This window comes from Brachypodium distachyon, chromosome 1 (genome assembly GCF_000005505.3).
Source record: "Brachypodium distachyon strain Bd21 chromosome 1, Brachypodium_distachyon_v3.0, whole genome shotgun sequence".
Lineage (NCBI taxonomy): Eukaryota > Viridiplantae > Streptophyta > Magnoliopsida > Poales > Poaceae > Brachypodium > Brachypodium distachyon.
The window spans coordinates 10,977,475-10,990,195 of record NC_016131.3 but is presented as its reverse complement, the minus strand read 5'-3'; the positions used below and the strand labels follow the sequence as shown (position 1 = coordinate 10,990,195).

Sequence of the window (12,721 nt, the reverse complement as noted above, 5' to 3'; positions counted from 1 at the left end):
GGGTCCCAGCACTTGACGAATTTAATTTGGTTATGTTGTGGTTGGGGTGAACCTTGGGGCTGTAAGAACTTGCTAGCCTCTTTACCTTACTAGAGTATTGAGTCTAAGGACTTCGACTCCCAACGCTACTCGGGTTCCTACCAGCTGCCTACTTTGAATTCTCAGTGTTTGAGATCCGCGATCCGACACAACACGATATGGAACAAGCAGGGGAAACGGGCCCTTCCGCGTTGCTCTCGATCGCTTGACATACCATAGAACAAATTGATCACCTCTTCCGGCGACAACACCTATAGATCTGACACCTGCAAGCTCCAAACCTTGCTCTAATATCACTTATTATCGTCTGAGGTGCACATCGATCATACAAAGACAAGCAATGACAACAACGACACCAAGATTCGTTAATGAGGTTCGACGATCCCGCCTACTACCCGGTGCATGACTACGGGTGCTCCTCAACATAGTACAATAGATGACAAAGCTCACGTACTGAGGCCATCGGCACAACAGACCACCACGCTGCACAGCTGGTCTGGGAATCATGCCACGGGTGGCGGAGTGTCCCCTCGTGATCTTGTGTCTAACCTATAACCAGCTTTTGTCTAGTCTAGTTTGGCTACCCCACGGTTTATATGTTAGGCCATGGTTACACATGTTCGACTCAAATACATAACCCTCCGCTAATTACAAGCCCAGCTGCAACCAAACATGTACACATGTTCAACATACATCTTCATAAATTTACAAACAATGGGTGGAGAATGGAATTCACTCTATATTTATTTAAAAGAAATCTGTGACCACTTGTAGGAGCATGCACCTTTGGGAACTGTAAGTGCACCTCCATCAACACCATGACATCTGTTATCAAGTTTGGCAAGAAGATCGATTTCTGATCTATGGATTTTATTGTACCTGTGCATCATGAAACACTGCTACTGCTGCTCTTCGATGTAAGGCGGGAGTATCCCTTTCAAGAAAGAGCTCAACATTATCAACACTCTCTCAGGCTGAGACGATGGAACCATATGGCCAGCTCCTCTCACGGACAGAAACGTGAACCCCCCAGCATACTGCTGAACATACCCTCCCACCTGTATCCGTGTAAAGCCATAAGTTTTGAGGTGTGAAGAATCATTTTGGATGAAATAATGTTTCGACACAATAGGAACTTGCCTCCTCCTTTGCTGTCCATGGGCGCCATGCAGTGGTGATAGGGAGCCCCAGATCTTGGATAGTAAACCTCGTCGCCGCAAGTGGGCACACGGCATCGAAATCACCACTGAAAAATGCAGGCAAAGTTTTTTAATACTACAAATGCCCATTAATGTGTCTGGGAATATGAGTTGAGTCAGGATATGTCACCTGAATAACCAAACGGGAAGCTTGCTCTCGATTAAAAATCGGAGGGTTGGGATCATGGACATCGGTGAATCTTTCCAGTGCAAGTTCCTACCAACATCACATGAGTTCCGTGGATGAAAAACAAGGCGGAAGGTTAACCAATTACTGCTATATTCGCGTGCAATTCGAGGATCTTACGCGCAGTTTCCCCACTTTGTCGTTCTAGCATGGAAAGCGTGTTGCACCGCCGAATTGTTGAGGTAGCCATAGGCAGCATAAGGACTGCATGGATCATACCCAGGTAACTGCAACAGGAAAAAAAGTTAGCAATTCAGAGCATGTCTAGCTTTTGTGGAAGTGAGAATTCTTGCCAAAGTATTTCTTAAGAAGTATCTTAGTTTCTTACATAGCCACTGGGATAATACATTCTGTTGGGTGCGTGAATGCAAACTGGAGCGTATATGTTGTAGGCATCGATTTGGCCTGGGTCGAATGCATCCAAAGCGACGCATGCCGTCACCGTCTCTTCAAATGTATTACTGCGACCCAAGATGTCGATGTCGCAGTTCCTGGTGATATTTGCGTAGACCTCGTCCGACATCACCCCGTGGGTCCAAAAGAAGTCAAGTGTTCCCATGATATTCCTGTTTATGTCAAGATACGCATTTCCAACCTTCAAGAGAAACGAGATTTTTTAGCCCTTCCTTATACCATCTTTAATAGAAGGGGAGCATTGGCGTAGCTGCAGAGCTGTTGCCTTGTGACCATGAGGTTACGGGATCGAATCCTGGAAGCAGCCTCGTGCACAAATGCAGAGATGGGTTGCGAGGTCATAGTTTTGTTCTAAGTCAAATTTCTTAAAATTTGACCGAGTCTGTAGAACATCTCAAACTCTAAATTACTTTTATAATATAATCGGAATTTATATCGCGCGTACGTTCACGCTATAGTTCGGTGGCGCGACGCGCGCTAGCATGCTGCCTGCTGCCGCTGCGCTGTGTCCTGAATGAATGCATGCATTTTTATTTTATTTTGCTAATGGGGAATTGATCGCATGCATTCACTCATGTTTGCATGCATGCTCTTTGCATGTCGTTGTTTTGACCACTCAAAATGTTTTGTACGTTGAACCGTTTGTCCGATTCATAGTCCGTTTTCACTGTTGACTTCGTATCGGCGAGAGCTTTAATATTAGATCTCTCTCAGATATGTTTTGTCGAAAATTTATTTTGATTTTTTTGTTACCATACGGTAATGCACAAGTTACCACACTTGTTTCAGAAAAGTTACCATGTGCTAATGTATTAGAAACACAATATTATTTTATATATTATTAGGTGACAACTTTGCATCTTATCGGATGGTAATTTTGATGCACAAATCGTCACCCTATTTTATATGATGTTATGACATGGCAATTTATTATTAATAGGGTGGCAACTTCATATATTATTGGGTGGTTTTTTTACATATTATCGGATGGTACCTTTGGTAAACAAATTGTCACCGTATTTTATATAAAATTGCCACACGGTAATATGTTACTAAAAGGGTGGCAAGTTCATATATTATCAGGCGCTGACTTTACACATTATCGTATGATAACTTTGATATACAAGTCACAGGGTAATATGTTACTAATAGGTGGTAAATTCATATATTATCATGTGGTGACTTTACACATTATCAGACAGTACCTTTGATACACAAGTTGCCACACGGTAATATGTTACCAATAGGATGACAAGTTCATATCAAGTGGTGACTTTACATATTATCGGACGGTACCTTTGATTCACAAATCACCACAGTATTTTGTATAAAATTGTCACGTGGTAATTTGTTCATAATAAGGTGGCAACTTCATGTATTATTAGACGGCAACAAGTGGTGACTTTACACATTATCGGATGGTAATTTTGATACATAAGTCACCATAGGGTAATATGTTTCTAATAAGGTGGCAAGTTCATATATTATCAGGCGGTGACTTTACACATTATCGAACGGTACCTTTGATACACAAGTTGCCATACGGTAATATATTACCAATAGGATGGCAAGTTCATATATTATCAAATGTTGACTTTACATATTATCGGACGGTACCTTTGATTCACAAGTCGTCACAATATTTTGTATAAAGTTGTCACATGGTAATTTGTTAATAATAGGGTGGCAACTTCATGTATTATTAGACGGCAACTTTTAAGACAAAAAAAAGTTTTCTGAACATACCAACATGGGATATAATTTCGAAGATCTCGTCGAGAAAAAAATTAACCGTGAAGACAGATCGTAAATCGAGTTCATGGTTTAAGAGTTAAAACATTTTGAATGTTACGATCTTTTGCGTATTTATCTTGCATGCTACTTTTATCATCCGTGCGCATGCACACTATGTGCACACTGCATCGATTGCTATTGCCAGCTCCCGTATGTGCCGTAGTACTGCATGCATGCATGCACCCATGTTGCTGCATGTTGCTTTTGCCAGGCGTACGCGTCCGACCACTAACGCGCAACCGTCGCGCCGTATTAGTGTCCTAATATAATTAGTCCATGATGTAGATGTTCGTACTAAATTTTCATACAAATTTGGTTAAACTTTAAAATATTTTCTTAGAACAAAGCTAGAACATATTATGTTTCGGAACAGAGGTAGTAGTTTCTAGTCCGACGTACCAGGATGCCCTTGAGGCTTATGATGGTTCTGTTGTGGTATGTGTTGTGGAATAGGATGGTGGCTGCGAGCTCTGGCACGTAGTGCCCGGCATAGCTCTCCCCGGAGATGTAGAAGGCGCGGTCTTTATACTCCGGGAACCTCTCGAGCCAGTTGACGAGGAAGACAAACGTGTCGTCCGCGGTTCTTTCGTCTCCGTTAAGATCATAGTCTGAGGACGTGTTCGAGTAGGAGAATCCCACACCGGCGGGTGAGTCGAGGAAGATCACATTAGCCACTGCCATTATTTTCACAAGTAAATCAAATTAGTTTACTGTTGGTGCCACATATATCCACTAACCCATCAAATGTGCTAATTAAGGTAGGCCTAAAAAGGGAAGATTAATGGGTACTACAAGTCATAGCTAGGTCTACCGTTGTTCCAGGCGTTCATGTTTCTGGTTAGCGTTTTGTTGTCCTGGGTTATGCGGAACGGGCCGAGCTCTTGCATTGCTCCGAAGGCGAGCGATGAGCATCCTGGACCTGTGGATAGATTCGTACATGCATAAATAGCACGATCAACAACTCGTGAAATAAAAGTAACTTGCAAAACATGCAATTAACTCTACGCATTACTACCCATGATGTACTGAAATTGATACAAGAGATTACTCATTCTTACCTCCGTTGAGCCACAAGACGAGTGGCTTCTCGGAGGCACCTGAAGGCGATTCGGTGAGGTAGTAGAAGAGCGCGCGGCCGTTCACCTCGTCGACGGTCACATACCCACTGTACTGGTTGAAGTCGACGCCTTCCGGCTGCCCGAGCAATGCCGTGATCTTGTCGGCCGCCTTCATGGAACTCTGGTACTCCGAGGCAGAGCTCTCTGCGCTCAGACTGACGGCAACCCTGTCGGCTATATTACGGACTCTAAACGCGTCGCTGCTACTATTGCTGGTCCTTCTCGACGAGATGAACTCTTTCAGGCGAGCCTCCTGGGAGTAGGAGTGGGAGTGGGAGGCATTGGCGCGCAGTGCTGCGGCCGCCACACACACGAGAAGCAGCTGAGAGTAGAGAGAAAAGTTCTTCATCTTTGATGAGACGGTTTCTTGTCTGAGGTCGGATATCACTGAACAGAGTTTATATAGGCGCACTTTGAGTCAAGGAAGTTTGGGTTTTTCCCTGCATGTTTTGCTGGCTTTGCAGCTGTACAATGATTGTATGTTTGAAGGAGTATATACTCGAACCTAGCTTGGGAGGACCACAGCTTGTTTTTGCTGCTGTTTTGATTGATGAAATAGGCCCAATGATCTGGTTGAATTTACATGCAGCCGGCTATTGAGAGCGAACGCATGATTAAGCAGTTACTTCTGCTTGTAGTGCAGTGTTTTCTTACCAGTTCTTTATGCGCACTACTCTTGTATACAACAAATGGTTTGGGAGGTAACCCATGGCAACTTGTGGCGTGTACTGTGTGCCCCAACGTTTTTGCGTTGGCGAGATATACGTCAGCGAGGAAATTTTTATTTGAATGCACGTATATGCGACTGCCAAATGGAAGTCTGGGCGACTCATGCAGATCATGTGATGATTTTCATGTATACACATTCATTAGCTCAGATGAAACAAAACATTGATCTACTGACTAATACAGTATCTTATAGGTATATGGCAACAAATGGTTTGGGAGGTAACCCATGGCAACTTGTGGCGTGTACTGTGTGCCCCAACGTTTTTGCGTTGGCGAGATATACGTCAGCGAGGAAATTTTCATTTGAATGCACGTATATGCGACTGCCAAATGGAAGTCTAGGCGACTCATGCAGATCATGTGGTGATTTTCATGTATACACATTCATTAGCTCAGATGAAACAAAACATTGATCTACTGACTAATACAGTATCTTATAGGTATATGGCAACACATTAATATTATATACTCTCTCCGTCCCAAAATAAGTGACGTGGATTTGTATAAGATGGTGTTCAATCCCAAAACAAAGTCAGTTATTTTGGGACGGAGGAATTACTAAACATACATGATGGATTAACCAGAGAAAATATAGGATGCTACAAAATCTCTCGTCTAGAAGGCCAAATGACCAGTGCTATAACATGAGAAAGGTTAAAGAAAACTTCTCTGGTCTAGAAGGCCAAATTACCTCTGAAGCATTAGATGGTCACATTGCTTAAGATTTTACTAGTTATACTTTCCGGCTCAGGCTTACAAATCTACTGCTAGTTGATATTGGGGGTCTAGAGAGAAACTGAAGGTAACGTACCTTTAATTCTAAAGCTGGGTTAACACTAAGATGGTGTTCAATCCCAACAGCAACCTCAACAACATTGCAGTTACCAAGTCGCAAAACTGATTTCCGTCATATCTAACTATGCAAGGTGAGTAACTGAGAAAGCTACTTTTTTTTCGAAAAGGGATGGAAGCCCCGGCCTCTGCATAAACGAGGAAGCTACTACAACCCTGTCTCCTTGAAGCTCTTGGCGAGCCAGATGGCTGTCTCCCTGGGGGACACATTCTCTGGGCCAAAAGGCTTCAGCAAGATCCCCAGCTCCTCGTATCTCTCCTGCTGCAACAGCTGTGCGCTAAACTCAAGTACGCCCACCAGGGCCTCGGCACGCTGCTGGTACGACGACATGTCAAACTGCCGCTCCCTGGACTCCGAGGAGCCCCTGCTTGAGGTAGTGGTGGCACCATGGTGTGAAGAGTCGCTCCGGCTGTCTCCTACAGTGCACTTCTCGGTAACTGACTGGTTGACGAACTGTGGTGTGGCAGGGGGCGAGCCAAGAGCAGAAGACGGTTTGCAGATTTTGAACAATGGCTCATCAGATGAAGCCAGTGGGAATTCAGCCATTCTGTCAATTCGAGGTGAATTCACTGAGACGTCAGGGGAATTTAGTCGATTCAGCATCCTAGTGTTGTGGCCGGGTGTTTCGTACATTGGCAATGGAAGGGATACCCTGCCGGCCCGACGAGAACTTCTGCTGACCGGTTTTCTTGAAAGGAACTGCAAAAAGGAAAAATAAAAATAATAATAAATCTTGTTTCTAAAAAAAAATATAATAAATCTGCAACTGTCTCCCTTAGAAATAGTTATGAGTTATGACCAAGTAAATTAGTATTGAAAGCATACAGGGAGTTTAACATGAGATAGTAACATGATACATTCAAATGGGTTAAATAATACATCTAGCAGTTTATTGAACCATTATTCTGACCATCCAGGTTCAGCCAGAAGGTGGTCACGAACAGTAAATTATAAGACCTCAGTGGTAAATTATAAGCACTACGCAAGTTGTGTAACAGCATTCAGCACATGCTTTAAGGTTTCAAATTTAAATGCGATTTTCTCCAGTGCTTCTAATAGTGAACAACATTTAGAAATTAGGACATGGTTAATGTACAATACCTCTCTCGATTCAGTTCTGTTGTAAGATCCTTTTGGAGGTTCCAGCTGAGTTGTTATTGTCTTGACTGTAGTACTCTGGGGAGTCTTCATGATACTTGAGGTCTTCGTGGTTAAGTTTTTACTACTCATCTCCTCAACATGACTGTCATCAACAGATAACTCCTTGACACTCTGGGTAGTTGTGTAACTCTTGACACTGCGAAAGGAGCTGATAGAATTCCTGACAGGACAAGGTTTGCTGATGGTGACAATCCTCTCATTGCCCAAAGAGTTCCTCCTGCCATTGCTTCTCCACACAGACTCAGTGGGAATAGTCATTTTCTTAACCTCATAACTTCGAAAGTGGTTTGGTGGGAATATATTGCGAGCAGGAGAAGATTTCAAATGGATTTGAAGCACATAAGGTTGGAGATACGGATGCTTGAGTAACTCAGCTGCCTGCACAAAACAATGATGCAAAGATCCTTACTTGAGGAACTTTGTACTAAATCCAAGACACTTATTATGGATCGGAGGGAGTACTTAATAAGTAATTATAACATGCATACAAGAGGGCTATTGAGAAATTACACTTGGCCTGTGATCTGGACTTTTTCGTAGCATGCTCTTAACAAGCCCCCTACTGCATGAGGGAATAAACCTATGAGAAACGTGCTCCACTGAAGTCAAGAGTGAAATTAAGAAACAACGGAAGTCAAAGTGTGACTCTAGAAACTCACAATGGACTGGAATATATTGTTGGCAATGGTGATACATTTGACTTGGTGATCTTATTGATAAGAGCTTGCATATCCTACCATAAAAATGATGACATCATATGTGGTCAAATTAGCTTAAGGGTTCCATAAGCAGTTTAAATATATCTTTTAAATTTTGCTGAGAGTAAACTGCACTTAAATGGGTCAATTGGCTAATAAAAAAATACATGACAAGTAGAAACAGCTGCAGGGGAGAAGCTACTAAGCTAGCGAACTAAAACAGAGGACAACCAGAAAATTCAAAGCATGTAAGAAGTAATTTATTAGTTCACAACTCAACCTGCTCAAATTCGTAACCTGATTAAATAAGCAGTTAATAAAAGCTATATCAGAACTTACAAAAGCTCTAAATGCAGCTCTGAGAGCAGTCATTTCATATATACTACATCCTGAAACATAGTGATGTAAACATTACAATCTGACGCATAGATCTGTTAGTGTGTTCACAAGATTTGTTAAGTTTGAATGGTGAATTACCTAGTGACCAAATATCAGATTTTGCACCATAAGGTATATCAGCAAGAAGTTCTGGGCACATATAACTTGGTGTCCCTACCACCTGCATCAGGAGCATAAGTTGTCATTACCGATATAATGGATGTGTACAGGACAGATGAAATGTTCGAGAACTAACAGAGGATGCCAGATCACCAGCAGTCAATATTTTTGCAAGCCCAAAGTCACCTGCATGAGTTCAATATGGAAATTACACTCCATCAAAAAATTATCTAACTTGCTAGGAAGCATGTACTTATAAGTGAAGTGACATACCAAGTCTTATACTTTGATTCCTTGTAAGAAAAATATTGGAGCACTGAAACATTTCAGATAAAAGAGCAGCATCAGCAAACATATTTCCATGTTGTAGATGTGCTATTAAAACATACTAATATTACTGACCTTCACATCACGGTGAAGAATGTGATTTGCATGCAAATAGTCAAGGGCGATCAGAAGCTGCACGAGCCACTTGCAAACCTTCTGCGAAATGAGAGAAAAGTTGCTGTGCATGTCTTGGTACCAAGAAAAAAGATAAATGCTCAAGAAAATAAAGCCAGGATCAGACCTCTTCAGAGAAATGGGTGCCATTAGCTCTTTTAATAGCTTCAGCCCTGAACAAACAAAGATCATGTTGGTGATAAAAATATTTTGACAAGTTCAACAAGGGGACAACAAACATCAAATTTCACCTCAGGGAGATACATACATGTCTCCTTCCTCACAGTACCCAATAACGATGCAAATGTGACAGCCCTGAAATTAGATACAAAATTAATGTTAACTTAACTCATGTTTTATACTGTTAATTAACTAGGGCCATAATTTTGCTAATAGGCTGAGGAAATTATTATGCCAGTTTTCAAACTCCTAGTTGAAAATTTCAAGATTCTAATATCATTCCGCATAATGCCACAGAAAATTAGTGATCATAGCAAACAGTGTGGCGTCATCTACGTCTTACATTAGATCTTTTGCTGTTTACTCCAACTAACCTTCTCCACCCATGAATCCTTGTACTCCACAATGAATGGATTCCTCACTTTTGCAATGAGCTGCATCTGTGATCATGTTTCAATGTACATAAGTAACATCATAATCATACAGAATATAAGATATCTAATTTAGTTCAGACCAGTTCACATCTCCAGGAGAAAAAAGACACTAAGCAACATCATGATGACAAAGACACTGGTTATTTGAGAAACCAAACCCTGGTAAATCTAATAAATGTGTATGAAGAGTAGACTTGCACAAGACATTCTTGGTGAATGAGACACTGTGCGTGGAATCATACAACTTGGCACAAATTGATACGAAAGTATCATTGCAAAGCAGACCTGCAAAAGTTGCGTACCTCCTGGTGGGCAGACCGGCGAGTGCGGTCTGTTTGCCTGGCAAGCCGGATCTTTTTCAACACATACCTGCACGGTTCAGATACCTCAAATGATCAAAATAGGTGAAAGATACTGATATCAAAAAGTGAATCTGCTGCCTTTGTTTCCAAGAAAATGGATATAAGATGTAGTGCTAGTCTCACTTCTTCTTCTCCACTTTGTGTCTGACAAGCAGAGCAGAACCAAATGCTCCTTTGCCGATCTGTTCCAATACCTCATATCGATCCATGGCTCTGGTACTTGGCAGTTTTTCTGAAGAGAAACTATAAGACATCAACAGATTTAACTCTCGTTGTTCCAGTGCCGACACATCTTCGCTGTAGATGGCGTTGCGTCATAATTGCGGACAGCAGCAAATGACTAGCAGAACAAAACAAAGAAAATAGTAACATGTGACGGGAATGCAATGCGCTTTGCGATAAACTAGCAGGCAAGGCTGACACTGCCTTTTTTCTCCAAAAAAAAAGAGAAACAAAAATGGAGCTCCGGAGTCTGAACCCAAATGCCAACCCAAAAAACACACCAAAACGTGTAAACAAATTATGCGTGTAAAACAAAATACACTGGTAAGACAAAGCTTCCTGGTGCTCCAAATCCAAAGCAGCCAACTCAAAGCCCAAAAAACTTGATCGCTTATTTGAAAGAAGAAACGCCTAATGCCTACCCAGAAAACTCGTCACAACTCATATGTTCATCCGCTAAGAGCAGAGACAATTCTGCAAAAATCCAATACGAGCACCTAATAATAGTCTAGTACGAAGAGCAAACCAAGAACACTACAGGAAATCCATAAGAAACCTAAACTATCGATCATGAAAGGAAAATGAAAATACAGACTAAAAAATAAATAAATCCAATCGGATAAGGTTCAAGCTTGGAAACTCCAAATGCCAACTCTGATCTCGTAAAAACCGTTTGGGGAGCCTCCTCGGAGATCAAAACAGCTTCCCGACCCGAACCAATGCTAGCAATGGGGAGGGAGGAGACGAGATTACCAGAAGAGAATAAAGAATCGAGGGTGCAAGCAACGGGGATGTAGGGGGCGAGATTACCTGAACTCACAGTTGCAGATCTTGCCGCATTTGATCAGTTATGGAGGTGGAGGAGGGGGGAGTTTGATAGCGAGACAAAGAAGGGGGCGAGGGTTAAACAGAGAGAGAAAGGGGGCGGTTCAAACTTGCCGATGACGTACTTTTGAGCCCTCGAACGAATAGAGCCAAGGAGAAACGGTGGATGCCAGGGGGGAAGGAATTCTGGGGAGAGAAAGACACCGCAGGAGTGAAGACGATAGCGATGGGAGAGCATGAGCGCTGACGGTGAGGTCAAATCAGCGTGTGTTTCTTTTTGACAGCAAGGTCAAATCAGCGTGTTTGGATCGAGGGAAACGCGGGGATGAATAGAACATGTTTTTTCTTGATTCCTGATTTTTTTTAATTATTAGGATCTTAGTAACCGATATTTTTAGCCACCGTGGTAGCTCTACGGTTTGGGGCTGCTTAGAGATATTTATTTCTCTTTTATTTTGTTTGGTGGTTGTATGTATTTCGGTGTAGAATCAATAAAAACTTTTATTTTTCAAAACAAACATGAATTGCCACTGATATCTGGATTAAAAGCAAAAGTATATTACATACCATCCATCACAAAAAGAATCAAACAAATATTCAGAAACAAAAAGGCGCTGTTCACCTAGAAAACTTTCATTATCTATTTTTTTCAGTCTAATAACTGGTATGGCCTACCTGGAAGTTGAAATTTGCACATTGTCTTTTTTTATGGTTCGAACCATAATTTTTTTTTCACCTTTTCTTGTTTCATATGGGGCATAAGAGCACTTCGTGGGATTTCGAAAACATAACAATAGTGAAAATGTATCATTGCAAATCTTTGGTTGCTGCATGGAAAATTGTAGATACTTTATCATTAGGGTGTGTGCATATATCTAAATTGTCTGATTTTTAAGGAAAAGGTTTAAATCTAAATTGACGAATCAGAGATGTTGGATTAGATAGTACTCCTCCGATCATAAATTGAACTAAAATAACGACAACAATTTATGATCGGAGTGAGTAGATCTCATTTGACCCTTTTTTTCATCAACGATTTTAAATCTTGAAGCACAAATCATATATAATGGCTGGGGAATTAACTTATCCCTAACTAAAAATCAGGCAACTTAAATATAGCAATATTGTTATCATTGTAGACCTATAAGAGAAACAACGTATTTTTTTTACTCCCTCCGATCCATATTAATTGTCAGAACATTACATGTATCCAGACGCTTTTTAGGCATAAATACATCCATATTTGGATAAATTTGAGACAATTAATATGAATCGGAAGGAGTTTAAGAATTCACCGAATTTACGGTACTTCGCAATGCACGTACCGAAAGAATGTCATCATCATGCTGTGGAAAGAACCCCAGAAAGAGAGAGGGAAATACTTGTAGTACTACTATTTATTTACTTTGAGGCTTTGAGCTGGTTCATTTGTTGTGAGAGGCGCCCCAATACAGGCCCTAATAAGCTTCGCTCGTCGGACCACACGTTAAACTTTGCTTCCGGACTTCTGCACTTGAACTTCGCTTCTACGGTAAAACAACTAAAGCACTGTGCAGATAGAGCAGAT

The 12,721-nt window shown here is 41.4% G+C and overlaps 2 protein-coding genes across 11 annotated transcripts; both read right to left on the bottom strand.

Moving 5' to 3' along the window:
• Positions 1-380: 380 nt before the first annotated feature.
• LOC100830058 (serine carboxypeptidase-like 40) lies at positions 381-5,214 on the bottom strand. 2 transcript variants are annotated; one of them, XM_003559604.2, is made up of 8 exons: positions 4,692-5,212; positions 4,445-4,552; positions 4,033-4,307; positions 1,754-2,020; positions 1,546-1,652; positions 1,369-1,455; positions 1,180-1,285; positions 381-1,097 (listed from the first exon to the last, which is right to left on the bottom strand). In XM_003559604.2, the coding sequence occupies exons 1-8, from the start codon at positions 5,098-5,100 to the stop codon at positions 939-941; spliced, it is 1,518 nt and encodes a 505-aa protein (XP_003559652.1). In that variant the 5' UTR covers positions 5,101-5,212; the 3' UTR covers positions 381-938. The 2 variants fall into 2 exon arrangements, with proteins under 2 accessions (XP_003559652.1, XP_024318843.1); XM_024463075.1 differs by lacking the exon at positions 1,754-2,020 and having other exon boundaries at positions 4,692-5,214.
• A 703-nt stretch (positions 5,215-5,917) lies between these two features.
• LOC100846273 (serine/threonine-protein kinase Nek1) lies at positions 5,918-11,421 on the bottom strand. Of its 9 annotated transcripts, none has more exons than XM_014896667.2 (15): positions 11,140-11,421; positions 10,231-10,350; positions 10,048-10,114; positions 9,686-9,751; positions 9,400-9,446; positions 9,259-9,304; positions 9,093-9,173; positions 8,964-9,006; positions 8,827-8,876; positions 8,670-8,751; positions 8,532-8,581; positions 8,154-8,227; positions 8,005-8,074; positions 7,435-7,872; positions 5,918-7,032 (listed from the first exon to the last, which is right to left on the bottom strand). In XM_014896667.2, the coding sequence occupies exons 2-15, from the start codon at positions 10,314-10,316 to the stop codon at positions 6,481-6,483; spliced, it is 1,752 nt and encodes a 583-aa protein (XP_014752153.1). In that variant the 5' UTR covers positions 10,317-10,350; positions 11,140-11,421; the 3' UTR covers positions 5,918-6,480. The 9 variants fall into 9 exon arrangements, with proteins under 9 accessions (XP_014752153.1, XP_014752154.1, XP_014752149.1 ...); XM_014896668.2 differs by having other exon boundaries at positions 10,231-10,339; XM_014896663.2 differs by having other exon boundaries at positions 10,231-11,051; positions 11,140-11,420.
• Between the last annotated feature and the right edge of the window lie 1,300 nt (positions 11,422-12,721).

Bases quoted from the DNA above. Each gene is read 5' to 3' on its own strand.
- LOC100846273 (XM_014896662.2), bottom strand. From the start codon at position 10,361: ATGTCTTATAGTTTCTCTTCAGAAAAACTGCCAAGTACCAGAGCCATG. The intron at 8,228-8,531 runs GTAAGTTCTGAT...TTTTTATGGTAG, and splicing joins GAGCTGCATTTAGAGCTTTT to GATATGCAAGCTCTTATCAA. The intron at 7,033-7,434 runs GTATTGTACATT...TCCTTTTTGCAG, and splicing joins ACAGAACTGAATCGAGAGAG to TTCCTTTCAAGAAAACCGGT.
- LOC100830058 (XM_003559604.2), bottom strand. From the start codon at position 5,100: ATGAAGAACTTTTCTCTCTACTCTCAGCTGCTTCTCGTGTGTGTGGCG. The intron at 4,553-4,691 runs GTAAGAATGAGT...ATCTATCCACAG, and splicing joins CGTCTTGTGGCTCAACGGAG to GTCCAGGATGCTCATCGCTC. The intron at 1,098-1,179 runs GCAAGTTCCTAT...ACACGGATACAG, and splicing joins CATGGACAGCAAAGGAGGAG to GTGGGAGGGTATGTTCAGCA.